Source organism: Pleurodeles waltl, chromosome 11 (genome assembly GCF_031143425.1).
Source record: "Pleurodeles waltl isolate 20211129_DDA chromosome 11, aPleWal1.hap1.20221129, whole genome shotgun sequence".
NCBI lineage: Eukaryota > Metazoa > Chordata > Amphibia > Caudata > Salamandridae > Pleurodeles > Pleurodeles waltl.
In genome coordinates, this window is record NC_090450.1 from 903,634,969 (window position 1) to 903,658,156 (window position 23,188).

Below are 23,188 nucleotides of genomic sequence, written 5' to 3' on the forward strand. Positions count from 1 at the left end.
TGTTGGCAGGCGTTAGACTCATAAACAAATTGTCAGCTCTACAAAGTCTAGCGCCTAATGATCTCAAAGTGAGATCCAAGGCATTATGGTTGCTATCTTGACGGGAGACCGCCTCCATGTCAATCAACTGTGGCCATAATCGGACATCTAGTAGAATGTAATCAATCAAACTGGTACTTCCTGGTTGATTGAAGATATGTTTCCTTTCTTTATCACACTGAGCCCTTCCATTACAGGCACGCAGGCCATTATTTAAGGTGAAGGCATTAAGCTGAAGGGCAGCAGAAGACCATTTCCGGATGTGGGAAAGTGACAATATATGTATTGTCCAGGCACCATCTTCGTTGTTGGCCTTCCCGCCACCAAGTGTATCACCCAGGAAGCCTGCACCAAGGCCAAGTGGTTCGAAATAGCAGTTGAAATCCTCAGCTATAATTCTAAAATGGCCAGCTGGGAGTGTCAGCAGGAGAGCATTGCTCAGCTCAGTGACCAGAAGTTTAGCCCCTGTGCCTGCACTCCTACAATAAACATTATAAACACTAAAACAATCACCTGAGGGTAGCTGGAGAACAACACACAAAACATCAGGGGATGCAAGATCGATGACCTTGACCGTGCACTGCAGAGTAGTTTTAACCCAAATGGCTAGCCCCTCCAATGCAGGACCCGACTGCGAAGTTCAATGATGAAGCACCACCGATCTGAGGAAATTGCTGCGTGGCTCGATGATGACGCATCTAAAGGGTTCGACCCTGACACGGGACCCTACTGCAAGGCTAGACACTGATGAATCGACCTGATTGTGTGGATCAGAACCGACGCATCAAGTCTTCGATGCCAAAGCTTGCTTTATTCAAGGTAGACTTTCAGCGGCTCTATGTGAGTCCTGTGGCAGGCCTTCCCTCCACTGGGGTCAGCCTGAACTTTGGATCCGGTCTAGTGTGACCTCAAGTAACTTTTTAGCACTACTAACTTCTAAGCACTATTCTTGGTGTATTCTTTAAAAATGTATATCTCAACTTCTACTGATTGGATTTTTTTTGTTTTGGTCTTGTTTTACTCAGATATATAGTCTGTAGTTTTCTAAACAGGTGTGGAGTCTTTTTGTGGTGTTTTCACTTTGTTAGTGTAATTTAATTGTTGCACAGATACTTTACACATTGCCTCCTAAGTTAAGCCTTACTGGTTTGTGCCAAGTTACCAGAGGGTGAGCACAGGTTATCTCTAAGTGTCTATCTAGCTTACCCTGAGTAGAAGTGGTGGCTCCTGCTTGTACGGGTCCATACTCTGACAACCAAAAACTCCAGTTATATATTCACACAAACAAATAAAGGTTAAAGTAGTTAGGTGAAAATTTCACTTGAAACACAACATTTTAAACTAGAAAACTTTTAAACGCACCAGTTATAGTTTACTGAACTAACTAGAACTTGTGCCCCCACCATGCCCAGTGTTAGCTTATGTAGGACATCATTGATGACATGTCATGGGTAATGCAATCTATGAGAACATAAGCAGAACATGGTGGGCGCACAAGTTCTAATTAGTTCAGTAAATTATAAATTATGAATTTCAGAGTTTTTTTTTACATTTTAAAACTTTATGGGCCCGATTTAGATTTCTGTGGACACATTTGTGACGGACTGGCCGTTCACCAAAATCTAAATCCCATATGGGGTTTAGATTTCCGTGTTGTGACAGAGTAACCTTTCCACCGAAAATCTAAATGTAACCCTTTATTTTCATTGACATTTCACCAAGCCATAACGTCACACTAACCTTTGTTTTTTCAGTGAATTTTTAAAGTTTTTTGTTAACGTGAATTACAAGCTTATTACCATACTCAACCTCCTGCAGGTGGCCCTTTTCCATGCACAGCCTCTGGATGTGTGTGGTGTGGGCATGGCGCAGAGCCAGGCCTGTCGCCCGCAGGAAACCAAGTCTCAGCCGCACACAGCCTACTGCCACCCATCCTCCCACAGGTGGACAGGCCCCCCACAGACGCCCACACCACAGCTTTTTTGTAATTTATTTTCCCAGTGCCTCTGGAGTCCCTCAGAAGTCCTGCAGGTTTTATAGCAACCACCAATTTTTTTTTTTATCGTGGGCCCCGGTTGGAATCTCTCTGGGACCTACCTGACAAGGACCAAATTCTTAATCTCAGCCGAAATGTTGGATTCTATAAATTTTGAACCTTTATTACTCCAAAACTATTAAACGGATTTAACCAATCCACAAAAGCATGCTTTTTGGGTAAATATCTAGTTTTTTGACAAATGTGGTGTGTAATTCCATTCAGTCATTTTGGTTATAGCCTTGTCTAAAATTCCCTATGGAAACTGTATGGAACAATTGCATTTTGGAAGCCCACTTTCTTCTAGGCCCTCAATTGACCAATGATCCGAAACGTTTCCAGGAAGAAGCTGAGGTGGATGAATTTTTGTTTTGTAACGTTTTGTTAAGATTCGTCGAATGGCACCAAAGTTACAAGTCTAACAAAAAAAGCTCTTCCTATCCAAACTCTGACTCAAGTCACAGACTGTAAGCCAACGTGGATAGCGCAGATGGATTCCTGTTACACTGTGCACCACACACACTTTTTTTCGTTTTAAATATCTACAGCACTTTGACAATGGAATCACTAGTAAGTGGCCACGATATTCAAGCATAAAATATACAGTTCTTTAATATTTGTTTTTTAACTTTATTTTCAATCAAAATCTTTATATAGCATTTCATTCAGTTTCCATTTTTAAAATTGTGCGCAACCCCTTGAGAACGCAAAGTATTGCATGTGTTAGTTGTACCCCCTCACTCACATATAGATACACACAAACACACAAGTCACACAAACCACAATTGAAAAAATTAACATATGTACAATACAACAACGTTGATACATGTTTTTTTGACAAATACATGAATTAACAGGAATTCAGGGAATTTGCATTCTATATTGAGTTCTGAAAGAAAGGCATGAAAACAATTATCTAATTTCAGAAAATCCTATCGATAATGTGTCATGATACACTATTTTACAAAAGAGAACCTTTAATTTATCCACGTAGCTTTAAGCCAGCAAGACGATCCTAGATTTACAGCCTGTGGATACATGCACGTTTTTTAGACATGGTGTAGGTAAAAATTAAAGGACCCTGCACTTCTAATCTATCATTCATAAATCACAGCGAGAAGGCATCAGTTTTTCAGTTCCATTCGCGCGATAGCTGCCCGGTGAACTTCATCTGGCCCGTCCGCCAGACGGAGCGCTCGAGCCCACATGAAGAACTGAGCCAGGGGGTAATCATTGCTTAGTCCCGCTGCTCCGAAAGCCTGAAACACAGTGAAACAAGGCAGAGAGTCATGATACGGCCATGGCGTTGGTGTAGCACGCGGCGCTGCGGAGCTCACGCAGAGACGACAAATAGGTGCTGCCCATTAGGGGGCACACTGGGTTTTTCATATCAGTCTTTCCCCGTCTGTGGTATCCCTATATTGTTTTGTCAATCAATCCTTTAGCTATGGCCTTTTACTGTAAGATTTCTTTTTTTTTTTTTTTTTTACTAAAATGATCCAAAATGCATATGAATATTCTTTAAGTACTGAAACACTTTGGAAGCTATCAGAATATTATTATCCGTGATTCATCTACGTTCAATAAAAAGTAGGAATGCACAGTCAAAACGTTAACTCTTGGGTGTGATAATATGTTATTGAACTTATCTACAAATATCAGAAAACAGTTTTCAAATTTCCGAAAATATTTAGTTTGGATAAATACAGAGAGACAATACATGAGAGGGAAGCCCGGAAATAACAACTCAATTCACACGTTCTTTCATCATCAAAACACACTGATCATTATAGGGAAAGGTGCGTAAGACATTGTAAGACAAGGGTTAATTAGCTTGAACAGTGTAGATGAGCGTGATGCCTGCTGAAGCCCAAGCAACGTGGAAAAGTTCACGATGTTCGCTTTCAAGCTTGTTTTTTTTTTTTTAACATCCCATAGATAAACTTATTTGCAGCTGCATGTGTAAGAAACAGGTTGTGTAGGAGATTCTGTCTCAACCTTGAGAACGAGACCACAGTAAAAAGATGGAATAAAAATAATGGCCAGGGAATGGCAGAGCAGCCAAGAGACATGTGCTGATACCATTGCTAGAAACTGCTGGAAAGGGATAGAATCCAAGCTTCAGGTTATTTAAGCACTGAAGAGCGGGTGAGGGGATTGAAGCTCGCAGATGGAGTTGTGAAAGCTGTCATCTCCAGGCCCAGCGCTGCCTCCCTGTTTGTTGTTCAGAGACCGTGACGCTCAAGGGGGAGAGAGGTCCAAGCGGGCGGTAGAGGGCTTCCCAGCATTTCGTGGACTAAGTTAAGTTCCACCCAGGGATGAAAGGCCTTTGTTTCTCTGTTCTATTATTATGATTGATTATTATGCTTGCACTGTGTTTATAATCTGAAGTATTCAGCTCGTTTATATTTTGCTTTCTGAACATCGTAGTGTGAGCTTGCTGCAGAAATTGAAACATGCATTTTGGTATGCCGTAAATCAAAGCTTATCGGAAGTATTCAGCTCGTTTATATTTTGCTTCCTGAACATCGTAGTGTGATGCATTTTGGTATACAGTTAATCAAAGCTTATGTCTGTCAATTAACTCTTTGCTCATATATATATATATATATATATATATATATATATGCAAAAAACAAAGGAGAACTCTGGGAAGTTCCCAATTTTAGGTGAAGAGCTGCTCTAGTAAGGAGCACCCTGCAACACCAGCGACACTCTAGATTTGCTCACCTCAAATGTCTGCTTATCTAGCAAAGTCTTTAAGCATAGGATTAGCACAGTGCTATCCTCGCCGAGCTAGATAGTGACAAAGTCTTTTGCCATTTGTACAGCAAAATCTTTAAGCATAGGATTGACATAGTGTCATCCTTGCCGAGCTGTAAAATGACAAAAGCCATTTACCACTCCAGGCACAGTATTACAGCTTTGGACTGGTCAAATACCATCCAAGCCAACCTGGAATGAGTAAAGCAACCCCTGACACGTGTTTCGCTCTCATTAGAGCTCTTCAGAGGAGTATAGCTTTGTCCAGACACAAGGGAGCACCCAGTATAAGTCAAACCAAAACCCTTTCAGGGATAGAGCGACGCATAAATTATGCAAAAAACAAAAGAGAACTCTGGGAAGTTCCCAATTTTAGGTGGAGAGCTGCTCTAGTAAGGAGCACCCTGCAACACCAGCGACACTCTAGATTTGCTCACCTCAAATGTCTGCTTATCTAGCAAAGTCTTTAAGCATAGGATTAGCACAGTGCTATCCTCGCCGAGCTAGATAGTGACAAAGTCTTTTGCCATTTGTACAGCAAAATCTTTAAGCATAGGATTGACATAGTGTCATCCTTGCCGAGCTGTAAAATGACAAAAGCCATTTACCACTCCAGGCACAGTATTACAGCTTTGGACTGGTCAAATACCATCCAAGCCAACCTGGAATGAGTAAAGCAACCCCTGACACGTGTTTCGCTCTCATTAGAGCTCTTCAGAGGAGTATAGCTTTGTCCAGACACAAGGGAGCACCCAGTATAAGTCAAACCAAAACCCTTTCAGGGATAGAGCGACGCATAAATTATGCAAAAAACAAAGGAGAACTCTGGGAAGTTCCCAATTTTAGGTGGAGAGCTGCTCTAGTAAGGAGCACCCTGCAACACCAGCGACACTCTAGATTTGCTCACCTCAAATGTCTGCTTATCTAGCAAAGTCTTTAAGCATAGGATTAGCACAGTGCTATCCTCGCCGAGCTAGATAGTGACAAAGTCTTTTGCCATTTGTACAGCAAAATCTTTAAGCATAGGATTGACATAGTGTCATCCTTGCCGAGCTGTAAAATGACAAAAGCTATAATACTGTGCCTGGAGTGGTAAATGGCTTTTGTCATTTTACAGCTCGGCAAGGATGACACTATGTCAATCCTATGCTTAAAGATTTTGCTGTACAAATGGCAAAAGACTTTGTCACTATCTAGCTCGGCGAGGATAGCACTGTGCTAATCCTATGCTTAAAGACTTTGCTAGATAAGCAGACATTTGAGGTGAGCAAATCTAGAGTGTCGCTGGTGTTGCAGGGTGCTCCTTACTAGAGCAGCTCTCCACCTAAAATTGGGAACTTCCCAGAGTTCTCCTTTGTTTTTTGCATAATTTATGCGTCGCTCTATCCCTGAAAGGGTTTTGGTTTGACTTATACTGGGTGCTCCCTTGTGTCTGGACAAAGCTATACTCCTCTGAAGAGCTCTAATGAGAGCGAAACACGTGTCAGGGGTTGCTTTACTCATTCCAGGTTGGCTTGGATGGGATTTGACCAGTCCAAAGCTGTAATACTGTGCCTGGAGTGGTAAATGGCTTTTGTCATTTTACAGCTCGGCAAGGATGACACTATGTCAATCCTATGCTTAAAGATTTTGCTGTACAAATGGCAAAAGACTTTGTCACTATCTAGCTCGGCGAGGATAGCACTGTGCTAATCCTATGCTTAAAGACTTTGCTAGATAAGCAGACATTTGAGGTGAGCAAATCTAGAGTGTCGCTGGTGTTGCAGGGTGCTCCTTACTAGAGCAGCTCTCCACCTAAAATTGGGAACTTCCCAGAGTTCTCCTTTGTTTTTTGCATAATTTATGCGTCGCTCTATCCCTGAAAGGGTTTTGGTTTGACTTATACTGGGTGCTCCCTTGTGTCTGGACAAAGCTATACTCCTCTGAAGAGCTCTAATGAGAGCGAAACACGTGTCAGGGGTTGCTTTACTCATTCCAGGTTGGCTTGGATGGTATTTGACCAGTCCAAAGCTGTAATACTGTGCCTGGAGTGGTAAATGGCTTTTGTCATTTTACAGCTCGGCAAGGATGACACTATGTCAATCCTATGCTTAAAGATTTTGCTGTACAAATGGCAAAAGACTTTGTCACTATCTAGCTCGGCGAGGATAGCACTGTGCTAATCCTATGCTTAAAGACTTTGCTAGATAAGCAGACATTTGAGGTGAGCAAATCTAGAGTGTCGCTGGTGTTGCAGGGTGCTCCTTACTAGAGCAGCTCTCCACCTAAAATTGGGAACTTCCCAGAGTTCTCCTTTGTTTTTTGCATAATTTATGCGTCGCTCTATCCCTGAAAGGGTTTTGGTTTGACTTATACTGGGTGCTCCCTTGTGTCTGGACAAAGCTATACTCCTCTGAAGAGCTCTAATGAGAGCGAAACACGTGTCAGGGGTTGCTTTACTCATTCCAGGTTGGCTTGGATGGTATTTGACCAGTCCAAAGCTGTAATACTGTGCCTGGAGTGGTAAATGGCTTTTGTCATTTTACAGCTCGGCAAGGATGACACTATGTCAATCCTATGCTTAAAGATTTTGCTGTACAAATGGCAAAAGACTTTGTCACTATCTAGCTCGGCGAGGATAGCACTGTGCTAATCCTATGCTTAAAGACTTTGCTAGATAAGCAGACATTTGAGGTGAGCAAATCTAGAGTGTCGCTGGTGTTGCAGGGTGCTCCTTACTAGAGCAGCTCTCCACCTAAAATTGGGAACTTCCCAGAGTTCTCCTTTGTTTTTTGCATAATTTATGCGTCGCTCTATCCCTGAAAGGGTTTTGGTTTGACTTATACTGGGTGCTCCCTTGTGTCTGGACAAAGCTATACTCCTCTGAAGAGCTCTAATGTAGAGCGAAACACGTGTCAGGGGTTGCTTTACTCATTCCAGGTTGGCTTGGATGGTATTTGACCAGTCCAAAGCTGTAATACTGTGCCTGGAGTGGTAAATGGCTTTTGTCATTTTACAGCTCGGCAAGGATGACACTATGTCAATCCTATGCTTAAAGATTTTGCTGTACAAATGGCAAAAGACTTTGTCACTATCTAGCTCGGCGAGGATAGCACTGTGCTAATCCTATGCTTAAAGACTTTGCTAGATAAGCAGACATTTGAGGTGAGCAAATCTAGAGTGTCGCTGGTGTTGCAGGGTGCTCCTTACTAGAGCAGCTCTCCACCTAAAATTGGGAACTTCCCAGAGTTCTCCTTTGTTTTTTGCATAATTTATGCGTCGCTCTATCCCTGAAAGGGTTTTGGTTTGACTTATACTGGGTGCTCCCTTGTGTCTGGACAAAGCTATACTCCTCTGAAGAGCTCTAAATAGAGCGAAACACGTGTCAGGGGTTGCTTTACTCATTCCAGGTTGGCTTGGATGGTATTTGACCAGTCCAAAGCTGTAATACTGTGCCTGGAGTGGTAAATGGCTTTTGTCATTTTATAGCTCGGCAAGGATGACACTATGTCAATCCTATGCTTAAAGATTTTGCTGTACAAATGGCAAAAGACTTTGTCACTATCTAGCTCGGCGAGGATAGCACTGTGCTAATCCTATGCTTAAAGACTTTGCTAGATAAGCAGACATTTGAGGTGAGCAAATCTAGAGTGTCGCTGGTGTTGCAGGGTGCTCCTTACTAGAGCAGCTCTCCACCTAAAATTGGGAACTTCACAGAGTTCTCCTTTGTTTTTTGCATAATTTATGCGTCGCTCTATCCCTGAAAGGGTTTTGGTTTGATATATATATATATAGATGCTCTTTGTAGTGTACTCATATATAAATAGATGCTCTTCATTGCTTTTTTTATTCTACCATTGTTGATGTGCTAAATGCATACATTTACCTGAAATTCTAGTAAAGCTAAATTGTATTCATAATTGGCGTGTGGTCCTTCATTGAGTATCCTTATTGACTTATACCGAACAGGTGTCAACCAGTCACCTGGATAAGACACACGCCTAGAAGCTGAGCTGTTATTTCTAGGCTTGTTTTAGTGATGGCAGAACGTGTCATGTGGCTCTGGGGGGTGGGGCCACTGAAGATCAACATACTCTGCTGCCAAAGGAACACTGAGGGATCGGGCTGACTCTATCCAGATTGTGGCTGAGTAGTGACTGCAGATCTAAGGACACAGAGTGACTGACTATAGCCTATCTGAGCAGAATAAAAGGAGCAAGGAACGCGACATGTATTGCATCAGAAATGACAAAACAGCAATGAGAGCCATGCCCATGCAAGGAAAACATAATCTAGAGGCATGCTTAGCTGAAGTAAAAGCAGATTTTAAGACGTCCATGGCAGAAGACGTATCACAAGTAATCAAACAAGTTAATTACCTTTGGTAAAGTTCTTGCTGGTGGAGACACTATATAAAGATAGATGCTTCACCTTGTGAAAACACCCTAGGCGCCATTGTGGATCCATGGATTTTTCTGTTAGTGGTGTCATGCTTCTACATATCGAATCTGTCCCACCCAGAAATGATCTGGGCCATAATAGAACCGCCACCTCCAAGCGTCAACATCAGAATCCAACAGCCGCTGCTATTAAATGTCAGCACATTGAATACCAAGGCTGCGTGGTGCTGAATCTAGCTCAGGCCTCTTTAATAAAGTACCAACCACTGCCTGCCTCTTAATTTCACAACTGCAGGCCACTGCTTTTTCCCCTTTGGGACAGTTTTCTCTTCCTCTTTGTCCGTTTCCATCTTTTGTCTTTAAGAAATGTATGATGAGGAAAAATAAGTGCTGGTCCCAAAAAATAAGTGCCAGTGGGTTCCACCGGCAACCTCTGGCTCAAATTAAGCACTAGGTCTCTGACCACACAATCAGACTCAGGCCCTCATTCCGACTTCAGAGGAACCTGAACAGCCACGCCGGTGGTGGTGCAGACCGCCAAATAACGAGTGTGGCAGTTTGGCCTGTGCCAAACCACCATATCCCTGTTGCAAACGCCAGGGCGGCTGGACCTGCCAGGCCAGAGATGAGTATCTCTGACCCAGCGGGCCACCCAATACCGCCAGCGGTATTCTGAGTCCCCGTTCTGCAAGGGATTCTGTGGCAGGAGCACCGCCGGAAAATCCATGGTGGAAGGGCTAAAGGCAACGGGAATTTGCATTCCTGTAGCCAGTAGATGACTTCCCTCCCAGTAGTGACCCTCCCACCCCCCACCTCCCCAGTAGAGACCCCGCAACCCCCGATCGCCATACTGCACCCCGCCTCCCCAAATACACACACGCACATCCTGACCCACACACACTCAACACCCTTACACACATGCGCACACACACGCATCACCACAATTACACAGACACACAAACACTCCCCTCCTACCCCCCATGCATTACACGCATACACACACTCACACCCATTCACACACCTCTCCCTCCTCCCCTTGCGGAGGACACTTACCTTGTCCGACGAGGTGCTCCTCCCTGAGGGGACGGGACCCGGCTCTCCCACCACCGGCCCGCACTGCCAGGCCATATTACACGCGTAATACGGCGGGTGGAGTCCTTTTGGCAGGGTGGGGCCACAGCGGGCTCACCTCTGCACTGCCAACCGCCACCACGAACACTGGAGGATTTCCGCCCAAATTGCGGCGGAAGTCCTTCAGTACTCTGAATATGGCAGTCAGAGGACCTCCAGCATTGGCGGTCCTCTGGTGGCTGCAACTTCGGCGGTCTCGCCGAAGTCGGAATGAGGGCCTCAGAGCTTTCAGTAATCCGATGGTCCTTAGTACAATCAATGTTAAAACTCAGATCTCTCTTGGGGTCTAAGTGATGAAGTCTCTCTTCTTCCTTGGATGGATGAGGACGGGCAAAGAAAGCTGGCAGGGTGATAGAATGCTCAATGTGGATAAGCGTAACCATTTTCAAGAAGGAACACTGCTTTGGTTCTTAGCACTAGCCTATCTGGGACGAGAGTGGTGTATGGTTGGTGGTCAGAGAGTGCTTGCACCTCACTAACAAGCTGATGTGATTGCAATAAGGAACATTCTTTTAAATGAGAACAACCTCAGAGGAGAACTGTACTGGATCGAATGGGGGTGCACATCAGGAATGTGAGAAACAGATTAAGGTCCTATAGGGCATCAGAAAGGGTTTTGGTGGGAACATATGTGTCCTGCCAGGTGCTGTACAGCCAGGGAGATGCTCTGACGATCTAGCCAGCTCTAGATGTGTAAAGCCTCCTGGCACAGGGCCAGTGCCCACACCTTTCACATGTTGCAGTACCACATGGTGCTAGTGTTGTCTTTAAGGACTTGCACCCATCCCCTTTTCAGAGATGGGAAGAAGGCCCTCAATAGTAAGCAACAGAGGTTCACCTCCTTCATAACCTGGGAATGTGGTCCGAGTCACACCAAACTCAGCCCCCACCCATAGGCAGATGACACTACTACACACTATGTCCCTATGCCAGATCTGTCTCACTGTTTTGATATCTAGCCTCATTCACTAGCCATGTATTACTATGCAGAAAATAACCTGAGTTCATGCTAATTGTTTCTTTAATGGCTGCAACAATTATTCAGCTGTAATAAAAACCTCAATAAAAAGAGTTCAATGCTAAGCTAGTCACCTGCATCTACAACAGGATGATGTTGAGAAGGGTTATCGTTAGCAACCAGAGTCCTTTGATCTCCCACTGTGACTTCAGATACCACTGCAGAGCCCGCATCCAACACCTTGCATGGTCCACTAGCAGGATGCAGGAGGCAAGTGGTCTCGGAGCCGCTCTCACTGAGACCCAGATCAAATGTTAAAACATCTGTATCTTAGCCCACGTGTTCTGGACTTCTTCAGGTGGAGCAAAGGCCCTGAACAGCAGCCCAGCATGGCTCCAATGAAAGTAAGTGGCTGTGAAGGAGTGAGGTGTGACTCCTGGAAGTGGTTTACAACTGTTTGGAGCTCTCCACCTGTAAATACCAGTCGCCGAGCTATAGGAAAATTGGTAATCCCAACCTTCAGAGATGGGCAGCAACCACCACCCAATTTCTTGTGGCCTACCTGAAGCCGTAGGTGGCATCTGTGGGACAGTAGCACACAGATATGGAAATAGGCGTCTTGCAAATAATTCCCCACCATCCAGTCTCCTGGATCCATGGCAGAGCAAACTTGGGTCAGGGTGAGCATTTTTCACTTGTTCTTCCTGAGGAAGATGTTCAGAGGGTGGAGATCTAGAATGGGACGGAGGCCTCTGACATTATTCTGCACCATAAGATAGCAGGAGTAGAGGCCAGTCCCAATCTTTGATGCAAGTACCCTCTCTATGGCTCCGTTATCCAAGAGAATCTGAATTTCACCTTGGAGAATGAACAAGTAGTCATCCAGAAGCTGTTGCTGTGTAGGTGGTATGCTTGAAGGGGTGGAAATGAAGGGTAAGGCATAATCGTGTTGGATTATTTAGAGAACCCACCTGTTTTATGTAATACTCTGCCAGCCCTAGAGATAAAAGCTTATTTGGCCGCCAACTAGGTGAGAGTGCACAGCTAAGATCAAATTAAAGTGGTTTTGCCGAAGCTGCAGAGAGGGCAGTGGGCAGTTTATTGCACTTGGGAGCCTGGACGCTGGCGGCAGAATCCCGACCTCTGCTTCGAAAAGCTTGGGTGGTCTAAAAGCAGGGTTTTTCATAACCTCTGCGGAAATCCCCTTCTGAAGCCTAGAGAGAGGTGAAATTGTTGGGGTGGCTATTAAATGGATAGTGTTGGGCTGAAAAAATGCACTGTTGCTTTTCTCTTCTTAAATCACTTTAGGGCCGAGACCACCTTTTATGCATAGGTACAGGTGACATCAAAATGAATATCCATCAATGTTGGCTGGACATCATTCGCAAATCCATTTTAATGAATCCAAGTATGCAGCTGAAGCATCACGCTGGTGGGAACTGCCCTACTCAATCAGTTGCCGGTGTCCCTGCCCAGCAGGATCACATATTTTGCTGCATCTTAGCCATCCTGAATTATCTGCTGAAGGCTAGATCGAAGATCCTCAGGGACTGCAGGCAAGATGTTAGCCATCATGTCCTACAATGCATGCAAATGACCTCCCAGGAGGCAACTTAAACTTATGGATCTGAGGTCAAGACTGTCAAATAAAAACATAGGTTTGTTAACATATTGCATACGTTTTGTCTCCATGTTTTTCAGGGTGGTCGGAAATGCATTGGGAATGAGTCTGCTGGTAGAGGATTGAACTACCAGTCTCTCAGGTATTGAATGCTGCAGCAAGAAAGATGGGTCCCCTGGAGCCAGTCTATATCTTCTGGCTATTTGCCAAATTACTGGAGGGCACGATCCTAGCTGCCCAGGTGCCCAGGAATGTGTCTGTCAATGCCTCATTGAAAGGAAGGAGAGATTCTTGTGCCCTCGTTGCAGGACCTCTGTAAGTATATTTGTTTTGACTATTACTGATGGAAGATGCAAGCCCAGTACTTCTGCTGCTATCCTGAAAGCCAACTCGAAGGAGACTGTCTTCAATGGAAAGGCCAAGAGAAGAGTTCAGAGCACTGTCTGGTGATGTGCCTAGAGAATTGGCCTCTTGTAAATCAAGAAAGAGCTTCTTATCATTGTATACATGGGAACTGTCATCACCATCGTTGTCTTGCAGATCCTCTGTATATTTGTAGTGTATGAAGTGCAACAGAATCTGATTGAGGTTGGACTAGAGATTGGAATGGGTGCAATTTCGAACAAGATCACAGTGTATTACCTTCTGAGTCTGAAAGGGCTATCCGTTCCTCTTCCGGAGTTGGTGGCTTTGCTGCCTACATCGATGCACAAGGGGACCATTGTCAGTCTCTATGCAGTGTCTTTGCAGCTGTCGGTTGCGGAGATGTGGTCGACCCGGGAGTGAGATCAAGATGCACAGTTGGTGTTGGGGAGGGATCTTCCGGCGGTAACCTGACTGGAAGACCACCTGGATTAATGAGGCCCAAAGGTAATCTGGGAGAGTACCAAAAATCCACAGCAAGGGCTCTCTGAAGGCCTCAACCTGTAGTAGCATTGCCTATGGATCCAGGAACTTGGAGACCAAGACTGCGATTTTCAGGTACCCTGATGTTTGTATGACTTCTCTTGCAGAGAATGTGAAGAAGTTCAGCTGTGTTTGAACTTCTCATGCTTATTTTTCTATGACTTCCTTGATGACTTTGACAACAACCTCTCTTGGGAATGACTTTAGGAATGAGAACGTACCTACGTCCTCAACTTTGACTGGGATAGCGCCTGCCTACAAGGCTCGCAGACGTTAAGTATGATGTTGCAGTCCCAGATGGCCTTTGGATTTCTCTGATCACAGTTTGTCTCATGAGAGGAGCTCAAATCTTGTGAGGGTCTGTCACTGACATCTGTTTGTGGCAGTCTTTGCAAAGTTTAAACCATGTAATTTTAAGAGGCGAGATGTCCCTTGCACACTGGAAACATTTTGAGAACAAATTTTCTGTCAGGTGCCAAAAGTGAGGGAACACGTTCTGGATCTGCACTGGAAGGAGTTGAAAGAAAGGAACTGGCATCGACGTGTGGAGGTGGTGGTTATATTGGAGGTGTAAAGTCACTTCCCGAGCAGGACGGACCAAGTGTGGAGCTGCATGACATCACCTACCAGCGCACGAGGGAACTGCTGAAGAAAAAAATCTCCAGATCAGTCTGGCTACTGGGGTATTCAAAAGATGAGCAATCTCAAGTTAGAAATGTCATCAGAATTTGCTTTCCAATGTTTCCCCAAGACAATCATCACTGGCATTGATGTCTAGGACACCATTATCACCAACTCCAGGAGTTATTCCCTTAGGTGGATAAAGTCTAGATGAGACCCTGTACTTACAGCGGGCCATTTAAAAAGTTAAGTCTGATAATAGGGATGGCCAGGGAGTTTGAGAGGGAGAAACTGAGATTAGCTTGTCAGAAACAAGAGGAACTGAGTAGGGGGACGCAGGAAGAACTGGCCAATGAGGACAAAAAAGGGACTGTGAGGAGTGGGAAAAGAAAAGGGAAAGGCAGGAAAAAGGAGACAGAATTGGAGTGAGAGTGGATAGCTTTAAAAAGAGAGGAGCTTAACATAGCAGTGAAGACTGCTACATCTGGGAAAAGCAATTGCACGTCCAACTCTACCAGGTACCTGTCAAGTTTCAAAAAAGCTAGTTCACATCTATGTTGAGAGACAAGATATTTTGGAAGGTTTTGTGAGCCTTGACATTGAGCTGAGGCTTTGAGTGATTGCCCATTGAAGTATGCCAGTCATTGAAAGTATGCCTTTTCCTGAGAAAATAAACTGTGAGAGAATAAAGGAAGTTCTAATCACATGGTTTGGGCTAAAGTCAGCTGTATATTTTCAGAAGTTTAAAGGCAGCAAGAGAACAGATGGTTTTCGAGACCTGCATTCATGGTGTGTTGTGTGGTAGGTAGGGTGGGTGAGAGAGATGGAGGCCAAAGATTTTCATGCCCTTAACCAGTTGATGGTGACAGAGAAACTAAAGAAGGAATGCTCTTCTCAAGTTAGGCAATACCTGCTAGATCTGACAGAGAAGGATCCAAAAATACCAGCAGTGTTGGCTGATAAGAGATTAACTAGCATGGTTAACAAAGGGCTGGAGCGGCACAAGGCAAGAGGAGAAAGGAACTCTCAACAGACTGGTTTCAAACCATGGGGTTGGGGCCAGGGACCTTCCTTCAGTTCCAATGAGACATACAAGCAGAAAGAGAGTTGAGTTCCAAGTCAGGAACAACACACGGAGAAGGGGGCAGCAAGGTTCTTCCAAGCCCAAAATTATTACTTTTTTAGGTGACAAGAGGGGCATTACAAGTGAGACTGCCAAGTGAAAGATCCTGTACCAGCTACACCCATCATAGTGAGTATTTTGACTATGAGTAAAGGCACCAGGGGAGGGCCCTGTTGTACTCTACCTAGCGGCTACGGACATTTGGGAGAATGTCTCAGATGCCATGATGCACATTCACCAAACATGATGGGATGTGTATTAGAAGCTACAACCAATGGGAGGAAAGTTCCTGCCCTGAGATATACAGGAGCTTAACTGACTATGGTTGAGTGGAAGTATTTCAACCCCAAGGAGAGTCTCCCGGTGCCAGTGTCACAGGCTTAGTAGGCAGTGGAGAGTACATTGAATATTGATTGCCTGAGCTGCAGTAGAGATCAGTGGCAGAATGGCCATAGTTGATGTAGAGGTGAGCAAAGTGCTGGATGTCACTTGGGCAATGATTTGAGTGTTCCTGGTTTAGTGCCTGGACCGGAGGCTCACATGGCTTGGAACAGCTGACCAAAACACTAGCTGTGCATCAGTCTCAGGAGGAGATTGGGTCAATTTCAGATTTGTCTAGACCAGAACAGGTTAGTAAGTGGATCAGGGCAGGCTCAGAGAATTCACTAGTTGTGGTATCCGTTGCCCCTGCTTCAGCTGGACAGAATGATGAGATACTCGAAATGGACAAGGTTTTGAATCTGGTTATTGCCAGAACTGCACGGGTTGTTAACTGCTGGAGAACCCACTTGAGAGGAATTCTATGAGGCACAAGTTGAGTGACCTACGCTCGTGGGACTTCAGAAGGAAGCCCAAGAACAGCTCACCAAAGGAGTGGTGGGAAGGCATTATGTTGGTTGACAGGATGGACTGCTTTGTAGTGAGCGCGTGAATCCTGAGTCAGGAGCTAGCAAGAGGCTACTGGTTCCACAACAGCACAGGAACTTCCTGTGGTCACTGGCCCACTACAAGCCCTTAGCTGGAAACCTGGGACCTTCTGTCTACTGACCACACAGGTCTGTAGGACTGCCCCCACTCGCCAAATGAATGGCAAGCCAATAGATAAGACCAAAGCACCAATAGTGCCTCTGCCTGCTTTAGGCATTCCATCTGAGCGGGTGGGTATAGACACTGTTAGTCTATTAAGCCTCAGTTTCCTCAGCACAAGGCTACAATCACATCTTGGTTGTGGTGGCTCATGTCACCACATATCCAGAGGTGGTACCTTTAAGGACTATGACTGCAAAGGTAGTAGCTGCAGCTTTCCAAGGCATCTTTTCTGAGGTTGTATTTCCAAAGACAGTTTTTTATGACTGAGGAAATCTAATTTACCTTCCCCTGTCTGAGAGAGATTTAGGTGCAAGCTAGTGTGACCTATCACTTCTCCACGTTGTATCATCCACAAACCAGTTTGTTAGTAGAGAAGCTTAACAAGATCTTTAAGAGCATGATCAGCACTCTAACAGAGAAACTCAGGAGTAAGTGGAAACTTCTCCTGCCATGTCTTATTGGCTTATGGGGGGGGGACACCACAAAAGGGAGTGGGTTTTAGTCCCTCTTAAAGTCTGTTGGGAAAACAAGTACATAGCTCACTGAGCTTGACCAAAGAAAGAGGGGGAATGCGGTGGCCTCAGGAAATTGATGGTGCATTAAAAGGGTCAATCAAATAGAAATCTTCAGGCCTGCCAAGAGCTGATGAAGGAGTGGCATACCCTGAAAGCGATGCTGACTGCATGTCAAGAGGTCAGGAGGTGCATGTGTTGAGAGTTTTAGAGGATAAGGAGAAGACCTCATTTTCTACACCATAGGGGTTATTCCAGTTTCAAGTTATGCTCTTTGGGTTGGAAAATTCTCCTGTCACTTCAGAAGCCTGGTGAATTATGTTCTATCAGGGTAAGGAGAGTTTTGTGTGGCCTAACTGGATGACACTGCAGTGTTTGGCAATTCATGGGAGGACCATATGAAGCACCTAGAACTGGTGTTAGGACATAGGGCAAAACAGGCTTTGAAGGCAACCAAGTGCCAGGTGGGCCAGTGTACCGCAGTCTACTATGAGCATCAGGTGAATAATGGGAAGATTTGCCCATTGGATACCATAATTCATTCCATTTTGGAGTTGGGTATGCTCACTAAAGTTACACAAAGGAGAGTCTTTCCAAGACACGCTATTGCTCCCTTTCACAGCTTTGATATCGAAGAAAAAGCCTAAGAAGATTATTTTAATTGAGGAGTGTCAAAAACCTGATGAGGACCTGAAAAGAGTACTGTGCAATACACCTGTATTGAAGGTCCGTGACCAAAGTCTACTCCTCACAGTACAGATGGATACCTAGGACAAAGGGGTTGCAGCAGTAAGGTCTCAAATCGCTGACGAGGGTAGAGTGCATTCTTTTACCCTTATTAGTTGTAGGCTGCTAGCCAGAGAACAGAACTGAGCAGCTTCTGATGAGTACGTGCCATGACTGAGAAAGATCTGTAGGTGAGTCAAGCGAAAATGGTGGAGAATGCCACAATGTTAATGATGTCTTTATGGAATAAGAACAGTTCAAATTAAGATAAATGTTAAAATGATAGTTTGATATCAATTTTCTTTCTGATAATGTGGGTAAAACATTCTCTGTGTAACAACCATTGTGGCTAATCCTCAAAACTATTTATAATTAATTATGTGTATAATCAGTTTATTTTTTGCTAAGCTTCCAAATGACAAAATTTGATAGTTATTAATTTATGTAAATGATTGATTGTTCCTTCCTCTATAGTATTTTGTTTGGATATATTTGTAATCCCAATGCATTCTTTAATTATTGGAAGAATCTTTTAGGTTAATGATATGACAATACATAAAAAACTATTTAGACCATAATACATTGTAATGACTTTGGGAATGAAGTACTATAAATAGTGAGAATAGAGAAAGGACTGTGAAACGAGGAAGAAGACTGAAAAGTCGAAACATGTTTTCTCCTTTTTTGCATCGAATAAACCGGACCCATTTTTGTGAAGCTGAACGGAGTGCGTGGCATTTATCTCTTGTTCATAAAGTTAATCAAGGGTTCGGCCAGCCTCTTTGCCTCGCACCAGCTGAGTAAGCGTCGTTTTCCTTGGCGCGCTTTGTTTGGAAATAAATATATATCTATATAGATATATATATATATATACATACATACATATATATATGTTTTAAAAACAGACCCATCTTCACTAATATATATATATATTTTTTTAAGTAAAAGTGGTTAAAAATATGTATGAAATTCATGTAAATAGTTTTTAGAGTTTTTTTTAGACCAAGTTAAAAAGTCAAACTAATTATTTTTAACTAATTACATTAATAAAATACACAATATTTAATAAACTTCAGAGGTAGAGGTGGAGAGCTCCAGTCTCGACCCAGAGGTGGAGCTGTCCATTCTCCACCTGTAGGTTTGTGAGTTGCATTTCGTAGTACGTAAGTAGTACAACATTAGTAGTACATTACATACTTCAAAATGCAGTTTGTCAATTTATGTTACTGTACTATGACCACTTCTCCAATGCATCAAAGGATCTTGAGTGTATATACTGCAAATCTAAATGTACATATGCATGTATTTCAAGACATTAGATCCTGGGAGGAAAGTGCCACACAAGGTGTGCAGTTAAGAATTACTTTTGACAGTAAGGGCCTGATTACGACCTTGGCAGGTGGGATACTCCGTAACAAACGTGGCAGATATCTCATCCGTCGTATTACAAGTTCCATTATATCCTATGGAACTTGTAAAATGGCGGGCAGGATATCTGTCACGTTTGTGAAGGAGTATCACATCTGCCAAGGTCGTAATCTGGCCCTTAATCAGGTAAAATTGGTTCCTATCTGAAAAGGAAGCATAATAGAAAGGGATCACTGTAATTGAGTACATCCAACTAGAATATAACTTTACTAATTTAAAAAAGAAACAGCAAACGTGTAGGTGTGAGCTCAATTCTAGAAAAGGAATTGGCATCTTCCAAAGGCATCTTTAGACAGAACCATTTGGAAGACTACCTCAGGAAATCAAATAATGTGCGCCAGCTATTCTGCGGCCTACTGCAACTTAACCACTTGCATGCGACCCTGCTGGGGGCTGTGGGTGAGTAGTAATCAGCATGGAGCTACAGCTTGGAGTGCGAGTTTGGAAGAAGAGGTGCTGCTGGCGAATAGGAACTAGCTGGCACAACTAACCTGTTCATTCTAGAAACATTTTGCTTTAAAACGTGCTGGAAATAGTCTGCTGAAGCCAGGCGGTTCTCAAGGGCAGTTTCCATTAAGGAAACAGATCTACATGGGCAATGCTCCGAAGTAAAATAGTCCCTATCCCAAACGATGAGGATCTGGTGGATCTAGTGGCACATCTTTAGCAGATGGTACGAAAGCTACAAAGTAATCCTGATGGCGCTGATCCAGGTGTTACTATATTTAGAGCTAAGAAAAACAACATAACCCAGACATACAGGATTAGCCAACTGATATCAAAGAATGCTTTGCGAATTTTAAAGTGCACAAACTAACACTTTTTATTATATTATGTTTTTAGTATGAAAGTTAAACATCTAACAAGTAGTTATTCAAAACACTTTAAACTTTTGCACTTCTTTTTGGTCCTTGCTTCCAATTCACAAGGTTAGTCCTCACCCTGCAGGTTATTGTGTGGGAACTCGGTCTCTTAGGCCATCTTTTCCATCCTGATCTCACTTCGGTACTGTAAACACCTGTCCTTAATCACAGACACTCCCGTCTGTTTACCTCCTTCCTACCTTATACCTGCTTTGGTTTCAGCCGCCACTATTTCATTTTACGTACATTTTCTAGGCATCACTGGTGCTTCTAATTTGCCTTCTTGTCTGCCCTGATCTGCTGTGCAAAACAGGAAATACTTGAAACTCTTGGTGCTGAACGCAGACAAAATAATTGCTCTTTTCTTATATACTGCACTTCAGCCAACCTCACGTTTGAATTCTCCTCGTTTTAACCCTTTCACATACAACCTAAAGGTTATTTCCCGTAATTAAGTTAACTCCTGGCTGCACCCACTTCTAAAGTTGGGCCAACCACTCCACTCCTGTCACTGCTATAAACCCTGCTTACATCATGCACATTTGAAAAGAAAGTGTATTACTGTGCGTTATTAATGAGAATACAACTGAAAAACCGGCATGGTAGGGCTTTTACTTCTTACCAAAGGATACACGCTGCTCTTACCTGCATGGCACGGTCAATCACCTGTTGGGCCATAGATGGTGCTACCATTTTGATCATGGCAATTTCCAAGGCAGCTGCCTGTATAAAGTTGTAAAATTAGAGCAGACATTAAACTGAGTATTTCAGTGATCATTATAGTAACAATAAAACAGTTGAGAGGCGTGGCTGAAGAAGCCAAGATGGCGGGCGCGACTTAAAACACTCCCGCACTCTCCCTAAATATCCTGCTTCATCTGGCATCCTGGGTCCAGTTTAGTAACACCCAACATGTCACATTCTGTCCCCCTCATAAGCGATCCTCAGCCGGACCCTCCATGGTCGCACTGTAGACTTCTTTCTGCATCGAGGGAGCTGGGCCTGCAGCCTGGTTTGGGGCCTGGATGTCTTGCTGGCTCGCCACCGCCCCAGAGAGGCGATCGAGAAGGTGGCGCACCCAGCTGTGAACCTGCTGCCCGGACTGAGCCGGGGAAGGATCCGTGCCAGTTCGCTTTGGGTGTGGACCCCTTTAACCCTACGACCACATTGGAGCAGCCAAGAGGCCACGTGGGCCTGCACCCGCTGGAGAACTTAGGATCTTGCACTGGTCTGCTTCAGGTGCGGCTCCCTCTGAGTCAGGGGCAGCATCGGGGCAGTCGGAGAGGTGGCGACCTTACTGACTGTGCTCGCTCAATATATTGGGGCCTCACACCTACATGTGCCTTACCTGTGACTTCAACTGGGCCAGCTTACGCGGCAGCGCCCAACCCCAGCCTGAACTGTTTGCAAAATCCTGTGAAGGGGGTGAGGGCTTGGGATTGCACTGCCACCAGGGGGGCCATGAGGAAGGGGTCCGGTGCTGGCCTCTGCCCCAAAATGACCATGCAGATGGTCGGGACACCCCAACCTCAAGGTTAGGAGTGGGGGGGGGGAGGCACGCTCCACAATCCAAACTTATGCAATAATCAGCAATGGTGCGACCTTCCTTGAAAGGGAACAACCCTCATTGTGGCATTAATACACTGTGCCTCAGTCATCCAGAACCCACACGTACTACCCCACCACTGCTTGCCTATTGCCTGCACACCCGGCTGGGCCCCCATATCTGGTGCATGCAACCTTGCATTTAAAGCTGCTTATTCTTCATCACCCACTGTGGATTGGGGTGGAGATCCTCCCTGCACCTACCCCATCCCGTCTACTACTGTTACAGTGCCCTTTCCTCGGGATCTGCACGCTGCTGAACAAAAGGCTCACCTCCCAGCGTCACCAACTCAGAAAGCTATTATAGCACAGAGTTATGATGAAGTCAGGCGGCGGGAAGGGAATTAGGGTAGGGAACTGCAGTGAGAGAGATCTGAAAAGAAAAGGTTAGAACAAATATGCATATACTCATTCATAACAGTATAACTCACCAATTGACTCTTGAAAAAAGGCGTCTGTGATATCAGATTGAGACCCTTTGTGAATTGGGCGTAGCCCCTTCTTTGAATCATGGAACAAGAACAAACTGCAACCTCTGAACCTAGAGATGGCAAGAGCCTCGGACTATGGACAAACTCTGAATATCAATCATGTAACCACTATACATTCATAAACATAAACGTTTGATCTCAGCCTAGAAATTCTCAAAGACTTAAATATGTATCTCACATATTCTCAAAGACATAAATATGTATCCCACATATTATGGTTCCCAAAAAACAATGAAACTATAATTTGCTTATCTCCAAAACATTTTCACATTGACTACCTAGGCCTGAAAGTTTTACTCATTGAACTTGAAGCGCTTTGTTCGCTGGCCTGAAGCGCCTTGCTTGTTATTCATGAAGCGCTTTGTTCAATATGCCAGAGAGCGCTTTTACTTGCCTTGTCTGAAGCGCTACGCTCGTTATGCTAAGGGGCGCTTTACTCATGTGGCCTGAAGAGCTTTGATTGCCGTGCCAAGGGTGCTTTACTCATGTGGACTGAAGCGCTTTGACTGCTGTGCCAAGAGCGCTTTACTCATGTGGACTGAAGCGCCTTGATTGCCGTGCCAAGGGTGCTTTACTCATGTGGACTGAAGCGCTTTGATTGCCGTGCCAAGGGCGCTTTACTCATGTGAACTGAAGTGCTTTGATTGTCGTGCCAAGGGCGCTTTACAAGTGTGGCCTGAAGCGCTTTGCTCGTTGTGCTAAGGGGCGCTTTACTCCGGTGATCCGAAGCGCTTTGATCGTCACGCCAACGCCGCTTTCCTCTTTGAATTGAAAACGCTTTGCTCGTTGTACTAAGGAGCGCTTTACTTTTGGAAGTAACAACCCCCTTCAAGATTGGGTTCATCAAGACCTTACCGCTATAAGTGCAACCTACTTGTATCTGAATTCACCATGGAAA

General features: G+C 44.4%; 1 protein-coding gene across 3 annotated transcripts in view; it reads right to left on the bottom strand.

Annotated features, from left to right (window-relative positions):
* Nucleotides 1-2,700: 2,700 nt before the first annotated feature.
* ACAD10 (acyl-CoA dehydrogenase family member 10) overlaps nucleotides 2,701-23,188 on the bottom strand; it is a 363,878-nt gene continuing 343,390 nt past the window's right edge. For all 3 annotated transcript variants that reach the window (XM_069214832.1, XM_069214834.1, XM_069214833.1), the window contains 2 exons: nucleotides 20,840-20,917; nucleotides 2,701-3,333 (listed from right to left, as the gene is read on the bottom strand). In XM_069214832.1, coding sequence (XP_069070933.1) covers nucleotides 3,199-3,333; nucleotides 20,840-20,917 — 213 coding nt within the window. In that variant the 3' untranslated portion in view covers nucleotides 2,701-3,198. The remainder of the gene's footprint in view (nucleotides 3,334-20,839; nucleotides 20,918-23,188) is intronic.